General features: G+C 40.3%; 1 protein-coding gene across 1 annotated transcript; it reads right to left on the bottom strand.

The window, feature by feature from the left end:
- Positions 1-542: 542 nt before the first annotated feature.
- LOC308122369 (choline transporter-like protein 4) lies at positions 543-15385 on the bottom strand (the record flags this gene model as incomplete). Its single annotated transcript, XM_080484146.1, has 22 exons — positions 15323-15385; positions 12266-12314; positions 12093-12166; positions 10682-10760; positions 10481-10580; positions 10262-10384; positions 10121-10181; positions 9893-10013; positions 9223-9306; positions 7549-7661; positions 5288-5410; positions 4942-5041; positions 4634-4726; positions 4432-4534; positions 3394-3653; positions 2825-2919; positions 2516-2619; positions 2033-2106; positions 1883-1953; positions 1037-1131; positions 880-964; positions 543-661 (listed from the first exon to the last, which is right to left on the bottom strand). Exons 1-22 carry the CDS (start codon positions 15369-15371, stop codon positions 543-545), a joined length of 2175 nt encoding a protein of 724 aa, XP_080340272.1. The 5' UTR covers positions 15372-15385.
- Positions 15386-17056: the final 1671 nt, after the last annotated feature.

The raw sequence follows: 17056 nt of genomic DNA on the forward strand, positions 1-17056 counted from the left end.
TTTTGCCTCTGCTGTCCAGTAACACCAGTAGAAAATTCAGCAGGAGTAAACAATTAACCAAGAACCACTGTCCTTTACAATTTATCAGTATAATCAACAACATTGAGGTTATAGGAGCCAAATGAGGGGTTGTGTTCCCTCAGAAGCCGGTACAGGACCGGCTCCTACAATAAAGGTCATAAAAATATCTACAAACAACCTTTTTTACAAACAATATCTAAAAATAGCTGTAAGAACGTCTTTGTTCCAGTTGAATAAATCAGTTGCTAAAAACAAACAACATAAATCTTGTGGCGTGTGAAGCTCGCGTCCACTTCTGAACATTTAACAGTCATAAGAACAACTTTCCAAAACAAAAACTGAACTTCATAAAAGTTCCCAATAGCTGGAAGGAGTCCTGTGATGTGAACAGGAAGTAATACGACTTTATATACAAACACGTTCGAACAATTCCAAACTGCAACATCACAAAATGAGTTTGGTGAACGTCGAAGAAGGAGTGTCTAATAAAAACAATGGGAGGTGTGTGTGGGAGACGCTGCTCAGTCCTTCCTTTTCCGTTGTTTTGGAGACTCGTTGGATTTGTTGAGGATTTGTCGGAGGTTTTTGGACATTAAGTAGGGTTTCTGAAGAGATCCATCGTTTCGCTCCAGGTCCTCCACTGTGAGAGGAACAGTGACACCAGTGATCAAACATTGTCGTTTCAAGACATATAATTTAGAATACAGACAATAATGTTTTGATGAACAACCTGAAATTAATTCTGAGTCTCATGGTATCAAAATTCTGTCCATGTTTTTTTCACAACAACTCTCACAGTATGGAATCTCGGCCAATAGAGCCCCCGGGGCTCGATATAAATGATAAACGTTTACTCACAGAAGCAGAGGAAGAGTGTGTCCACGCACATGTTGTACACACTGAAGAATCCATGAGCGATGAAGTAGCTTCCAAACACCACCGTCTGCAACACAATGGAGTAAAGAGTCAACCTGAAGTCTGCTCTCAGAAAGACGGCGGTTTGTCAGTAACTTACGATGATTGGCATCCAGTAGTAGTTGAGGGATTCAGAGCGAAAGTCACTGCCCGGTAAAGGAATACGGCCCGAAAAGAAAAAGAAGGACAAAGTACCTGGAAAAAAGACGTAGAGTTCAAGGTCTCCTCCTCCTTCCATCTCAACTGCTGTGTGAATGCTATCAAGTAGAGATTGTGAACAGAAATGGTAACGCTTGGAGACACATTACATATGATAGAACCTGGAGTGGCGTGTGCTGGAGCCGATCTCTCTCACACACACAGGAAGGAACTTTGCACAGAAAGGCTGAAGTCACAGAAAACTTGGACTCCAATCAGGAATGATCTGACTGTGAGGCGGACTAACACACCCCCATGTAGCCTTCAAGGTCTCTCCTGATTTAAATGAACTGTATGAAGAACACAGCTTTAGCTCATTATTCTTTTTGTGGTTTTCACTGTTGCAGGAGGAAAGAAACACAACATCAAAAAACTGCTTTTAAGCAGTCAAAATGAAGCGTTCGCAGCTTATCAAGCCCACGGTGGTGTATCGGTTAGACTCTCCACTCAGTGGGGAGATTCTCACTTTGGTCTTCATGTTCTCCGTGTTTCTCCAGCTTCCTCTAATATCTACAAACACACATGTGAAGGTAACTGATGTCTCTAAATTGACTTCAGGTGTGATTGTGAGTGTCTTTTGTCTGGGATGGACTGATGCCCTGTCCAGGTTGAACCCTGCTTTCACTGGTAAGCTGAACGAAGTGGAATAGATGGATGGATGGATGGATGGATGGATGGATGGATGGATGGATGGATGGATGGATGGATGGAAGCTGCACTGACAGATCTGCAGCAGTGTTGTACGCACCAACTCCTCCGACCACCAGGAGCTTCCCAAAGAACAGCAGCAGGTCCGTCACTTTGTCCAGCACCACGACCCTGCGACCACACAGCATTCACACATTCTAACAAACACACTTGTACCAGCGAGCGTCAGAAGAGAAACGTCACAACAAACCTGATGACATTCCTCATCAGCAGCTGGAACGCATTTTTCGCAGAGACACAGAAGTTTTTCCCATAAATGGCAATCTGTCAACAAAAAAAAATAAACTTTTGTGATATATCTCATGAGAAATTGTTATTTAGGTTCTCCCTTTACTGTTGTGGCCACAGAAAGTCATTGCAATGTAGATTGACCAGTTTTTACACAACATGTCCTTCCTGAATGCAAACCAGCGTTCAACACACACAAAGTCAAGACTTAACCTCACAGTTTCAATAATTTTATATATACATATAAAAAAATATGTCCATAAATTTTGTAGTTTAATTTTCTTTCAAAGATGATTAGTAACCATCGCTACGACAGGGCTGGTGGCACATCGTGTTTAGTAAAAGCCAGCCAAGACAATGAGTTGCTGTGGTGACCCCTGTAGGAAAGAGAGCAGCTGAATAGACACTAACTCCACTAAAGATGATTTATCTGATGATGTCTCACCATGATGTAGGTGTTCCTGTTGAGAAATTTAATAAACTTCTCCAGACACCAGAAGCAGCACTTCAGGCAGCACATGATGAAACGTGCCACTGGATTCTGGGACGCTGAGGATGAGGAAAAAAAGCACCCAGCTTGAGTTTCTTGTTATTAATTTCTTTCCATCACATTTTTTTTTAGCAATTCTGAGATTTTAGACTTTACGGAGATAAAATGCAGCTTCATTGCACTGTGAAATCACTAATTTTCAATATTCGGAAAGAAAAAGCTTTGACGCTGTATTTCAGTCTGTGTCATAATCCTCGGCCTTACATCTCAGTTTGTCGTCAATGTACTCCAGAAGAATTCTCACAATCTGCACCAGCGTCAGGATCAACGCACCGAAGGCCAAAGAACCCACGTGGTACCTAATATGGAAAATAAACACAAGGCCTCACAAGTTAAAGTTGAATGTAATGGTAGGAGTAAAAAAACAAAACAAATGGCAAAGCTAAATAATGGAGAATATATTGGGATATATTACACCAGTTGATCTGGCTCATAAACTGCTACCTCGCACAGATCTAATACGCCCTCTGGAGGGCTGAATGGGAACTGCAGTCAAACGCAACGTCCTGGAACCTTCTTCTTTAGGAGGATCCAAGTATTTAAAAGGTCATTATGTCTACAACGTGTCAAACATAAATGTTGTCTTCACTGTGACAGTCAGCTTGATGGCAAATCATGCAAGTAGTGAATAAGACTTCATTCGCCATGTTTAAATGATCAGAGCACTTTTGATTTCCCTTGTTAAACCTCTGTGGTACAGACTGTGTTTTTGTCACTCAATAAAAAGTACACTGGAGGTCTGACACTGAAGTGACAGCTGCTTTGAAACCAACCTCAGAGTGCGCATGAAAGCAGCACACACGGGGAACATGGGGATGTCCTCGGGTTTGTTGAAGGCCCAGTAGTACGAGGCGAAGGCCCCTGCCAGCGTGCACTGACCCAGTGCAATGACAAAGTTGGCACACCAGAGGAAGGCTATAGCGTTGTAGATCTGCAGGTTGAAGAGGTTCCTCTGAAAGAGACCCTCTTCGTTGTATTTGATGAAGATGCAGCGGGCTGAAGGGCAGCTGGGATAATCGGATGCGTTGAAGTTCTGAGAGGATGAATGTGAGGAGCGGAGAAGTGAGGTGACGGGTGGAGACATCTGCAGCTTGTTATTCCATCCCTTCATTAATGAGCTTGGGTGGATTAGCTTTGTTCTATAGGTGATGGGGTTGTTAATTAAATTTTGAATATGCAAGAATTACAACAAAAAAAAAGATAATATGAATTCTTTGTTTGAAAACTCAATTTCCACTTTAAATTGTAACCCCTCTTTATAAATGAGTAATTTATGTATAGATAATCTTTTTTATTTGTGCCTTATGTTACTTGTACATTTTCTCTATATGCCCTTAAATTTTAGAGGAGAAACTTTCAAAGAGAAATTTTCAAGTGTCATGAAGGGCATTCAGTGTAAAATCTTTAGCGATTGGAATACTGAACAGAATATGATAATCACACCTGATTGACCCGGGACAACAACCGCCACAGCCGTTGTTAAATAACGGTGTGACTGGAAACTGTGCTACTATAGACTGAAGCAGAAGAGGAAGACAAATGAGGAGGTTCCAGGAGAAGAGGAAGATTGGGAAAGTTAAGGTGAGTGTAGGGACTCTTACAATATGGTGGAAAAGTGAGAGAGATGGCTTGGTCATGTATGTAAGGAGAGAAAACTGTGTAGGAAAAATGATGCTGAGGATGGAGCTGCCAGGCAAGACGAGAGGAGGAAGGCCAGTAAAGAAGTTCATGGATACAATGAGGGAAGACAGACGTCATAGGGACAGAGGAGAAGATTATACTGCAGATTACAGAATTTAACAACAACTAACCTGGGGGTCACAGGTCACGTTGCCATTGAGACTCTGACAGCTGCTCATAGTGGAGTTTAAACCCACCACTTTGTAGACTGGATTCCCTGAAGTGGCCAAATATCTGTACACACCAGTTTAAAGAAAAGAGTCCACGCTCTGGAGGTTTTGAATAGTACAATATCCGTTCTTGTGAATAAACAACCACAAAAGTAAAGGATACAAAGCGGTGATGCCCCAGTAAGCAACACACACCAACAGGAGAACAAATGTGACCAGAGGGAACGCCAGAGCAGACATCATGTGGCTGATAGTTCTGCAGAAGATCAACACAGAGCAGGAGGTTATACCGAGGCGAAAATGCTTCTTTTCATCCTTTTACAAAGCAACATGAAAACATTTCCACGTTACCATGACATTACAGTGTCCTCAAATGAAAACAGAATAATCAAGCGAATCAGTTTAAATGCTCAATCTGCCATGTGAAAACTCAAAAGGTGTCCAGTACTTTGGTGGTATGACATGACTCACTTGCTGGCCTCCTGGATGAGGGCGATAGCGATGAGGATTCTGGTTCGCAGAAATATGAGAATCAAAAGAAGAATCCCCTCCACCACAGATATGACGATCACTGGTGGGTAGAGTGAGGGAGACAAGCTTTTAATTTGATATTACTGCTGGTAATTGTTGCCAGAATGTTTTTTTAACGACTGCATTTTAACATTAAGTCACGGAGTCCTTCTTTTCTTAATATATTCTTGAACCACCTCTCGACCTCATCATTCCTCATTCAACAATGACAGTGTGACAGATGATTGCTTCAGTTCAAAAAAGCACTTGGAAGAGTCAAAAGTCAAAAGTGACCAATCAGACTCACGGAAGGCCAGCCAGGTCTCCTGGACTTGGAGATAAATGTTAAAGTTGGTGGTGAAACCAACATCAGTGATGGTGGCAGAGATTTGCTTGTAGTTATCGTACTCCCAGTAGCAGTGCCATATCCCTGCGGAAGAAATAAAGAGTGACATAAGGACACTCAAACAACTCAGAGCAGAACGGTGCAGTTTACAGCTTGTAGACACATAACCTCCGGCCGTCCTTGAACTGAAATTATGACTGCTGGGATTCTGAAGTTTGAACCTGAACTTTATAGTGAACATAATTCCTGCTTGCAGACAGACCGTGAACTATTTTGTTGGGTTGAAGGAAGAAATTCAAACACTGTTATCCTATAAAACAATGAAAGAACCGATGTGGAGTGAGAAAAGCCGCTCAATACAATAAAACTTACTGCTTTTTATACAGATGGTTAAGTAGATCTGAGCAGAGCACATGTAGTTTTTCCACATAGGACCCGCTGGAGGCTACAAGAGGACTACATTCAAGTTAACTGTGCTTGACTCGAACGAGTCAAAGTATATTATATCGAAATGGGCTTTTTTATTTATTTATTTATTCCTTTTTCTTTTTGTTTCATCTAATTTTAAATTGTTCATTCAGTCGAAATAAATCAATCAAACTGTGCTTGTGTTCTGAAAGTGCGACAGTAGTTCAACAAACAGCTCATAGCCTACAGACATTGGGAGTTTGTGTTGGAGGTGGGTTGCAGCATCGGGTCACCCACACTGGCGTGGCCGGGGTTTTGTACAGAATTGCCCAAAACGAATCATCATAATGACTGCAATCATGTGACCTTGTCCTGTAATGACTGGCGTTCCACCAGGCTAAGCTAAGCTAAGCGAAGACAAGCCTCTCCTCTCTTTGTTCATGTTCACTCTCTGGTGAATCAAGTGGGCGAGGTACGACTCCACATAATTAACTAAAAGATTAAAAAATAAATTAGTGTGTACACAGTAGAACCTCTGGCAAGCGAACTCGGTAAGAGCAGACACCCTGTAATGAGACCTCTCACTGTGCATGGACAGGTTTTAACTGTTAACGCACCTTAATGAGCGGACAACCTGCTTGACGCGGATAACAGACAGGTCTTTCTGGCAAATTTCAAGCTGAGCGACACTAAAATAGCCAAAATCATTGGACTGGACCCGATAATCCAAATATTTGTTTGCTGTGATGTCCGGATATTAATTTTGAAATGTGATAAATCGCCTCCTCCTACGCAGCGCGGTGCTGTGCTGTGACGCTCCTCTCAGCTTGCACGAAGAGGTTTTAACTGTTACACACCTTAATGAGCGGACAACCTCCCCTCTCAAGCTTAAGTCTCACTTTATACCAGGGGAGTCAAACATTAGGCCCACGGGCCAAAACCAGGCCGCAAAAGGCTCCAATCTGGCCGACAAACCACCAAGTAAGGCGGCTATATAGGATTTATAGTTTCGTTTTTTGTTTTTACACTTCACTGTTTTTTGTGCCAGAATGCCTCATTAAAATTGACTCTTGTTAACGTTGTAATAATTTTCTGTACTAATTGTTTGATCTTGCCCACTCAAGACTGGACCGTATGGGGTGTTTCTTCCATGACATTATTTAGTGTTTGGTTTGTTCGATAACAACTGGCCCTACAGTTTGTCCCCGTGACGTCTCCCTCTGAAGAGAGGATACCTGTTTTCAAGGGAAACTTGCTCCTGGATTTTAGGGCGTCCCTACATCAGGGGTTTTACTGTATATATAGTGGGGAATTGGTGAATGTTAAAATAATCGCTGTATATGTTTTGAGTTGTTGTGTTTGCGTTGTTGTAAATTGTGGCCATTTATAATTCCAATTTTTGATTGACGTTAAGGTAGGGTGGCTCAAACACCCCTTGCATTTTTGGTTCAGCCCAGTTTGTCCTGACTGGACCAATTTAGGGCTGGGCTTATTCAAAGGCTTCTGTCTGTGTCAGGGAACGGAGAGACGACTGAGAGACGGAGTCTGAGTGCGAGTCAGCCAACTTGCTGTGAGGTTGGAAATGACTGTTTTTTCAGATTTGTGAAAAGTGAGCATTCCAAATAACCTAATTTTATTTCTGAAACGCTGACTTGCAACCTCATCCTTTCTCATCCACCAAATCTCGTTCAGGCAAAACACATCCCGAGTCGGGGTGACCATGTGGTCCCTCACAGCGATGTAAAGAGTAAAATCCAGTGTAGACTGGCAGCTAAAACGCCACCGCACACAGAAACATATCTGTGAGTGTTTACCATAGGCCCCGGCAGCCAGGACTCCGAAGATGAGCACCCACACCATAACAGGAGCGAAGAACCTCAGCAGCAGCAGGAACAGCAGACTGACCACCATGGCGATCAGCAGGCAGCTGAGACAGAGAGAGACGGCTCAATGTGAGGTTATTGTCAGACATGCTCAATAAGGTTGTTTGTTTTGGACTCCATCATCATTGCCAATGGCTGTCTACACTTTGGTCCACCATCCAAGCACACCGACACAAAACATAATTCTACAAAACAAAAACAAAGCCAAACGTTCAATGTTTCCTATCCCAGGGCCTGAAAAACAGCTTAGATGATCCAACAGTGTCATTAGCAGGTTTATTTCATCAGGAGGCTCGATAATTATGCATCTATTTGATTGTTTTAATGCTCCCTGCTCCAGCATCCTTCATCCAACACAAAAGATAAGATTACAAACTGTGAAAAATGTATAAAAATGTTGGTCATTGGATAGTACTGAATAGCATAAGTATGTCTCATAAAGTACATGTTTAGTAGACCTTTGTGTTGAAGTCAAGTCAAACTTTATACGGGTAATAAAACTAGTAAAATTAAAAAAATATATTAATAAATGTGAAGTGAGTATCGAATGTGAGAGAAACAAAGCTGGATTTGCAAAAACTAAGCACAACAAATTAAGACACACGTTTAAGGTTCAAGGTTCAGAGAGAATAAAGTACAATAAAATGGTCCAAAAAATAACACAGGAGCAATTTAATAGTTAAAAGGTTAAATAGAACTGAAATAAAGAATTATACCTTTTATTCATGAAAGGCCAAGACGGATGTATGCTTTAAGGTTTCCTTGAAATGTTTAAATCTTTATATTTCCCCACAGGCCCTCAATAGATGGTTTCAACATCTCGGACGCTTTACTGAAAGTCTTTATTCTACATTTTATGACTTTATGAATAAAACAGTTGTACCAGAGGACATGAGAAGGCACAGAGGTTCATACGACGTGAGCATATGAGACATATATTCAGGTACAAAAGCACAAAGTGCTTCAATATAACAATAAAATAACTTTAAACGGGATTGTGAAGCTCACTGTTAACTACTGCAGGGACTTTAAAACAAGTGTCATGCTCTCAGGTCTCCTGGTGCTGGTCAGTAGTCACAGTTGGGATTTTGGCACTAGCAGGAAACAAATGAATATTTGTTGTTGTATTTAAGACTGCTGCTGGTATGATGTTTAGATGTCAACTTCAATTTTTCCCCGTCCATTGTGGGATGTGGAAACCGTTAAATATGGCGTGAATCCCCTGCCCTCTGCATCTGCATCGTAATTCTTTTGCCCATGTTTGATGTCCGCTCTCTGTGTCGGCCACTATATTTGGCCAAAATGCAGGATCACAGATCGAAGTGTCTGATCAGTCTCTGATCCAGACCGCCACTCCTAAATGAATGCAGAGGAGACACTGAATTATGATAATATTTCTACTGCCGTTACACTGTCTACTTCACAAGTGACAGTGTAACGGCCCATTAGGCTGCAATTGGCTGGCGAGAACACTGGACTAAAAGAACCTTATTTGATATGACATTTAGTCTTTTATCAATCTATTTACAGCTACAAAGTGAAGAGCTGTATGATGTGTGTGTCAGCAGGTGGCAGTGTGCACTGTGGCACAGATCAGTAACTCACATGAGGATCCACGGCCATGACGACGCAAAATCCTCAAAGATTCGAACGCTGATCTCCTTGGCATTGAATCCATTCACAAGGTCCCTAATGAATACAGAAGCAAGGCCTGGTTGTATTAATGGCTGTTCTGCTTTTCAAAACTAAACCCGACAGAAAATAACAACTGAAACTGAGACATAACAACTAGTTTGAAGCATCCTGAAAGCAAAGACAAGAATGGTAAATGGTTTTTACTGATATAGAGATTCTCTACTTATGTGACGGGAAGAAAAGATGAACCAAATGAATTCTACATGTTAGTGATAATTATTAAACAAGTACATTTTTAAACATTATCTGATGAATTCTCTTCTCCATTACATAAGTAGTAAGACACATACAAGGCAATACAGGCTATAAAAACAAACCCCAGGCAATCAGCTGTGAGCTCTGAGAACATGCCTCCTCAAAGGCTGCTGTGAATAACCAAGCGAAACACTACAGCTATCACCAGCTGCCACACTACTGCCCAATACAAAAACTCACACATTCACCGACCTTGCGCTGATGATGAGGAGAAAGAAGAAACGTGTGTTATTTCAGAAGTTATAGAAGACGTATGAACTTAAAGCTTTGGCTTTGTGTTTCAGTCATGATGAGGATGAGACAGTATGAGGAATCTGCTTCTTACCCAGTGCCATTCTTGATGATGCTGATTGTGTCATTGACTGAAGCAGGGAGGCCCGGGACATTAGAAAAGGATGGAGGGATGTCCTCCAGTTTTGAGAAATCAGGCAAACATCTCCCCAGCACTATCAGGATAGAACAAAGTCAAAATTGATGAGAAATCACTTCATACATTCTCAATAACTTTCAGTCGCAATCTCAGTTACTGCAGGTAAAATGTGTCTTTTCTCACCAGGAGAACTGGGGACGTAGAAATAAGGGCAGAGCTCCTTTTCCAAAATCTCTGACACGGTCTGAAAACATTGTTATATCATGAAGTTGTAAGAATATGAAAAGCCCGTAAAAATGTAGACGATCTTCTGCTAGAGCTTACCAGCGTAGTAGTTTTCAGATCTAAAGCTGGCACACACAGATCTTGATTGAAAACATCTTCTAGTTTCTGACCAGGTAAATACAGCGCTGCCCCAAACTCAGAAGGACATTTTTCCACACACACCTGTTGGAAACACAAAGTTAGATGTTTCTGGGAAGACATGAGAGGACAGTCATTCACACATTATATTACACACTATGAAATCCAGCAGCTCTTTACCTGTGTGGTTGGACACTGAAGACCATTCAAAGTGCTCGCAATGATGTTAACGGACATGGCACATTTGAGCATATCAAAGTAGAACAGGTTTGGCCGATTTCTGCAAAATAAAGAGAACAACACTTACTTTGCTCTTATATTTCATTTGTACAGTTTCCCATTTTAAAATGATATGAAATGAAGACAAAGAGTTGTGATTACTTGTGCTCTCCGATGCCACAGAACCACCCAGTTGAGTTTTTGGGATAAAGAACATGCCTGGGATCTCCGTAAAGCCAAGCTGATAGAGCCAAAGTAAACACACATTAAAAACTAATGAAAATATAAAAACACTGACGTCACATATTTTATCTATGTAGCTTTGTCAGCAACAGAAAGAACTTCTACATCAAGTTATGCTTTCAGTAAACACAAAAACTACATTTACTGTGTTGAGTTTGAAGAGCTATCAAGGGAACGTTACTGTATGACCCCGATTCAACACAGCTGATTCTCATCAACGAGACGTTATCAACACCACTATTTGGAGCAGTGAGTAATTTCCGATACATAGAGCAGGTTAACTCCAGGACACGTAGACAGAAACAGTAAAGCAATAACAACAGTAGTTTCATTCTCTCAGAAACACCACAAGAGGTCAGAACAATATAGTCATTTTCTTCATGAACCTTTCTTTTTGTAATAGCTTCACACACAACCAAGAGCCAGTGAATTCATCAACTAACATCACTGCTTTTCAAGTACTTGGTCGAGACGGCCCAGCGTCGTGCGCCTCTGAGTGAGAATAAGTGCTGGAGAGAATGAACGGGCGGATGGACAAATAAATAATTTTGCTTGTAATAGCGGTGGAACACATTTCTAAATCTAACATCCATGATTCCACCGAGGCCCAGGCCTGTCCTTGAACTACTTGCAGAGCAGGAAATGGAGGATTATTCAGGACACAGGAAAGTGTTTTGAGTTTAACGGGGCAATGAAAGGCTGCTGGCAGGATGTTCACTGTGAAATCAGCTGTTCATAGTTTAACACAATTGAAAAAAAATTAATGTTTTAAGATGGAATCTAATTTTAATTTGGCGCAAAGAAACAATAAGATTGCCAGTTTTGGTTTATGAAATAACTGATGAACTGTAAATTGGTATTATATTAACCTTAAGGCAAATCTGCACTGTTAAGGTGAAAATCAGGGGAAAACGGTGTGACTCTGTCCAGAGGTGGACACAAGGTGATTAGTAGACTGGTATTGCAGTATTTACATAGAGATCATTCATCAAACTGCAGCTGATGGTTCAGCTGTTTGATTTATGGTGACTATTGTAATCATTAGTACTAAAGACCATGTGACATTTATTAGCACAAATATAAATCAGTTTTATTCTGACTCCTGTATTTATATCAGCGTCATGGTGGGAGACACAACAATGTCTCTCTCTCTCTACCAGAGGAATTAACTGAAACAAATTGTTCAATGATGTATGAGAATCAGACCGAATTAATGTAAAGATCCAACTGAATGGCTGTAAAGTAGGTTTATTTAATGACAAGACATACATTTGATACCTTAAAAATGCATTTAGCTTTACATTATTTGCGTGTATTTGGTGTCTCTTACCTAATACTCCAACTGCTATGTAGCCGAGGATGACGGCCAGGAAGAGAATACAGCAGATTATATCAGTGCATCCTCTGTGGAAAACAAGACACAGCAACAAGTTTGCTAGGATGATGACGAATGTGAAATCGACATAGAGCATCAGAAAGCTGACAGCTGGACAGAAGATTCACCTTTTGTGTATTGGCCCGTTGAAGCTCGGGTCAAACTCAGCTGGTTCTCCTGGGAAAAGAAAACAGCCAAGTCATGTTTCCTTTCTATGAGCACTCGACTGTTTCATCCGCCATATTTCTTTTTGGACTGAGGACAGACGACAAGACGAAACTGAATCTAGGTTCACTTGCTAACGTCGGCGTTCACATCTTTGCGTCACAGTTTGAAATAACATTCAAATGTAGGCCGTTTGGGAGTACATGCTGGGTTTAATTACACATTCCCTGCATTGGGTTATATATGAAGGTGCATGTCCCCAAAAAAACATGGTGGTGATGTTTACCAGCAAGCACATAGTCGTCTTGTCCTCTCTTCTGGGAGTTAATGAATTACTAGATGAGGAAGACCTTTCAAGTGAGTGAGGTTAAAAGTGTTTATAATTCACTTTACAGTAGAATCAGTATAAGAGAGGGCGTTTCCTACAAGGAAGAAGAGATTTATTTTTGTTTCCTGGAACAAAGGAGAAACTTGCCTTAATAACAAACAATGAGTCAAGGTCTTCAATTTACTGTTCACAAGAAGCAGTTTTCTGAACTGAATCGTAGTTAAGCTGATCTCATTTATTTAATCTACAATACACGACATAGAGCAAAAACTAAAGGAGCCAAATTGAGGCACAGCACTCGGGTGAGCAGTTCAGGTATATTTGGATAGAATTTGAATGCAGAGCGAGGTTGTCCGATGCTGGGAAGTCAAGACATTTGCATTATTTCATCAAGAAGAATATCAATCTGAGAACTTTTTGGATAAGATCTAAATATTTCTGGAGTTTTGAAGTTTGAAGTGTGTTTTCTGCAGTTAATTCCTTCTCAACAGCACAAAGCATCCCTCTAATGTCTTTACTTTCTGCGCTTCGTGTACTAACATGGTGTCAGGCAGCTCAACCTTGACAAAGACTATATCTACTCTGGCATGTGTCGTCTTAGTAGGATACAAATGTTAAAACAGGATACATGACTTAACAGCGACTATTTACTCTGTTCAAACTCCAGCCAAGTCTAAGATGCAATGTGGCAAAGAAATGTATACGGTAATAATAATAATAATAAAAACCAGCCTGAAGCACACATTCAGAGCAGTGAGAGAACAAGCTGCTGGGTCACACGACACACAATGCATCAGCATTCAGTTTCCAATCTCTTTATTCAAATATAGGTTGTTACAGACTGAGCAGATTTTGAGAGGAGAACTTTTACTTGAGTGTATTATTAATAACAGTTCATTCACTTGTAATTGAGAACAATTCAAGCACCATCGACCATGGAATACACCTTGTTCACCACAGTGTGTGCGTATCTGTCATACACTTTAATAATTGTCTGAGAAATGTACTTTGACCTTCGATACAGGGGATATGAATCAAATGCCTGCTGTTGCCAATGCAGTTAAAGTAGTGGATACTTAAACTACTTTTTGAAGAGACCTTTGTACTTTCATTTCAGTATTCTTATTTTTAATGATGCCTCTGAGTGAAAAGTCAAGTTAAATTCATCTATTTGCAGTGGACAGTCGCTAATTTGTCTTTTTTGAACTCTTCTCTGCAGTCGTGTTTGTTTCTTCAGGCTCATAGTGCCAATAGTCTGCTGTGTCCAAAAATGTCGGATTTCTGTGTTTTTACAACTTCACCTTGAAATTAAGCAACAAGTGAGCTCGCTTGTATGCCTGCTGCTCTTACTAAAACAATGCGGCCCACAGTAAACAAACTGAAAAAGCAAATCCTTACACAGTAATATGTTTTCATTGTCATTTTTACAGATTAAAAACTTCTTCATGGAAAAGTCTGACACCTCAGATTAAAGTTGTGGTGTCAAACTTGTTGGCCAAACCCTGCCTGTGTTGAGTTTTTGGGGTTTGTTGACACGACAACGCCAATGACAATTTTGAAAACGGCTCCCAAGGAGGAACGTTTTGAAAACGCTCGGACTCTGTCCCTGCATAGATGGCATAAATGCTGCTAGATCGCACCACAGCCACGGTAAATAGTTATTCTGCACAAGAGATGGGCAATATCGACAATGGTGTGATGACTCCCAGTCCATATTCTCCTGAGACTTGTTAGTTTTATACTGTAATAACATCACACTTGGCTGTCTGTCCATATGTCCGTGAACTCACCATCGTTAATGTTTATAACGTATTGTTCTCTGTGCAATTATGTGTGTTTTCATTACAAAAACAGACAACGGCACTCACTGAGTGGCCCAACAGGGAAAACTGCGTCGTTTTCTGCTTTTCTGTCTTTTAAAATGTTGTCATGTGAACATGAAACTTTTCCGAAACGAAAATGCAAAAACGATGCGTTTTCACATTTAGCAGTATTTCCATAGAGTCTACACCGAGACTGATCCTGAGGGAAAGGTCATTTTTTGCCCGTTTTCATTTCCTAAAATGCTCGGGGGGCTGTTTTCAAAAAGTTCTGTTTTCGGTGTGGCGGAAACATATGGTACCCAAAACTCAAATAAAGTTTTCAATTTTCACTTGAAAACGGGATCTTAAATGTGACAGCATGTATTTGGGCGATATTCCTTTAGATGCGTTGATAAAAAGTCACAAAGAAATGGCCTAAACCTTCTTTACATACTAGTGCTGACTGGATAGACCTATATGAAATTATATTAAAGGCTAAATATAAACGATTATCACAAAATCTGGACAATATGGTGGAGTATGCCAAACCTATAAAGCCCAATTATTTTTCATTTAAATATCGATTCCCTGCTAAATTAATCTTGTATACATATATAGTCTTAATTTTTCCAGCGAGCTTCCCGCGTTTTTTTTTTTTTTTTTTTTTTTTATACAAATCAGTGTTTAGCGTGAACCAAAAAACAGATTTAAACCTTAATTCCAAACTTCAAAAATAATAAAAATTTACCAAATTTCGAGCAATTCTCACGATTTGTTAAAAACACCGTGTAATTTTAAGTGTTTTCAGATCATTTCAAGTCTTTTACTCGACGTCTTTTCTTTATTTTTTTGCGGCTCTTTGAGGGAACTAACGGTCGATGTCCGCTCACCGTACTTGGAGTCCGGATTTTCTTCCTCTGATTCTTTCTTTCTTCCCATTTTTTCCCACTTCAAACTCCGCAGGTGAGCTTCCCGTGGCCTGGAGGGTTTCACCGGCTCACGAAGCGGTCGGGGGGGGGGGGGGGGGGTCACTGACAGCGGCTTGAAGAGCTCTCCGGTGGCGCCTTAACGTCCTCCGTCCCTCCTGGAGCGACAGTTACCGAGTCGAGGAAATCTTTTTTTTTTTTCTCTGCCAGGCACTTGTTACTAGGCAGTGACGTCACGGGCATACGCGGATGCACACCTGCGCGTGTCATCATTCGAGGAAGAGATGTACGGAAGAGGATTATGGCCACCTAGAAGTTACTTTATAGTCAGATTTATGAATTTATTCTCATAATTCAAATCTCAGAGTGGAGAGGTCACCGTTGCGGGTCCCCGGCTATGACCCTTGACCCCAATCAGCTCCCCAGAGACCCATAATAATTTTATCCCAGAATAGGATGAGTCAAACGGGGATTAATAAAGTATGATTAGTTAGTGTTTGTTTTTTAGTTTTGAGGTCTATTTATGTGGAACAACTCATTGTGAGCAATAACTAATTCCACAATCAGTTATCCTCACCAATTTGTTTGTTTCCGAAAGGTAAAGTTTTCATCTTTACTTTAACGTTTTATGGAAAACACGGTCCAATACTCATAAATACACACTGTGTGGGGGATGAATTCATCTTGAATTTCTAATTGTACCAGACTATCATTCCAGCTTTAAAGTCAGACGAAATGTTTTTTTTAAATACTCCTCTTCAATACTTCTCTTATCGTGTAAACCACAAAACTCATGGATATTTCCTCTGCAAAACACTAAAAAACATGCTTTATTCATTCATGACAATTTTATTAATCCCCTTTTAGAGAATTTCTTCCATCCTTCAGGTTACACACAGCATCCTCGCAAACTATCCCATTCAATGTAGTTCTCAAACTTAAGATATTTCATTAAGTTGAAACTATTCTAAATGCTGCAAATTGTTTTGTCTATTACAATATCAGGGAACATATAGCCCAAACTTTTACAACTCTCCTATCCATGATAGAAAATAGACTTTTCTGCTCAAATATTATCATTTGAGGAAAGACTTAAACATCCTTACATCAAAAACAAAAGGACGTTTTTCCAATTATGCTGCAAAATAGTAAATTTATAGCTCTGAAAAAGCAGCGACCTGTCCCCTCTTCTGTTAAGGTAATTATCCTGCATGAGTGTAATTCTAGGCAGAAATCAGACATAATTTGAGGGAATAATAGCTATGATTTTGAACCATGTAAGAATAAAAACAGATGCATGTATTGCGCTTCATAACTATAGTATTTAAGTCTTTGGCATTTATAATGATCCGCCTTTTTAAAAAGTAATACATTTGTACTTTGACGTGTCACCCTTAAACAGGCTCGATAACAAATCAGGATAAGCACAAAACATGCAAATTTGAGGCACTTACTTCAAGTCACGATGAAAAGCTCACCAACACTGTTTTTTAGTCGCAAGTTGACTCAACATCTGCTTTAAAATATTATGTACTCACTGTCAGTACACACTAAACCCTCGTGTTTTTCCAATTGCATTCACATCTCTCAAAAACAAAAAAACCTTTTATCATGTAAACAGGCCAATAGCCTGTCACAAAACAGGTACTGCAACATTCACAATACCACCAAGGTAACCAGTTTAACCAGTTTGCAGTA

Source organism: Lipophrys pholis, assembly GCF_963383615.2.
Source record: "Lipophrys pholis genome assembly, chromosome: 17".
NCBI classification, from domain to species: domain Eukaryota; kingdom Metazoa; phylum Chordata; class Actinopteri; order Blenniiformes; family Blenniidae; genus Lipophrys; species Lipophrys pholis.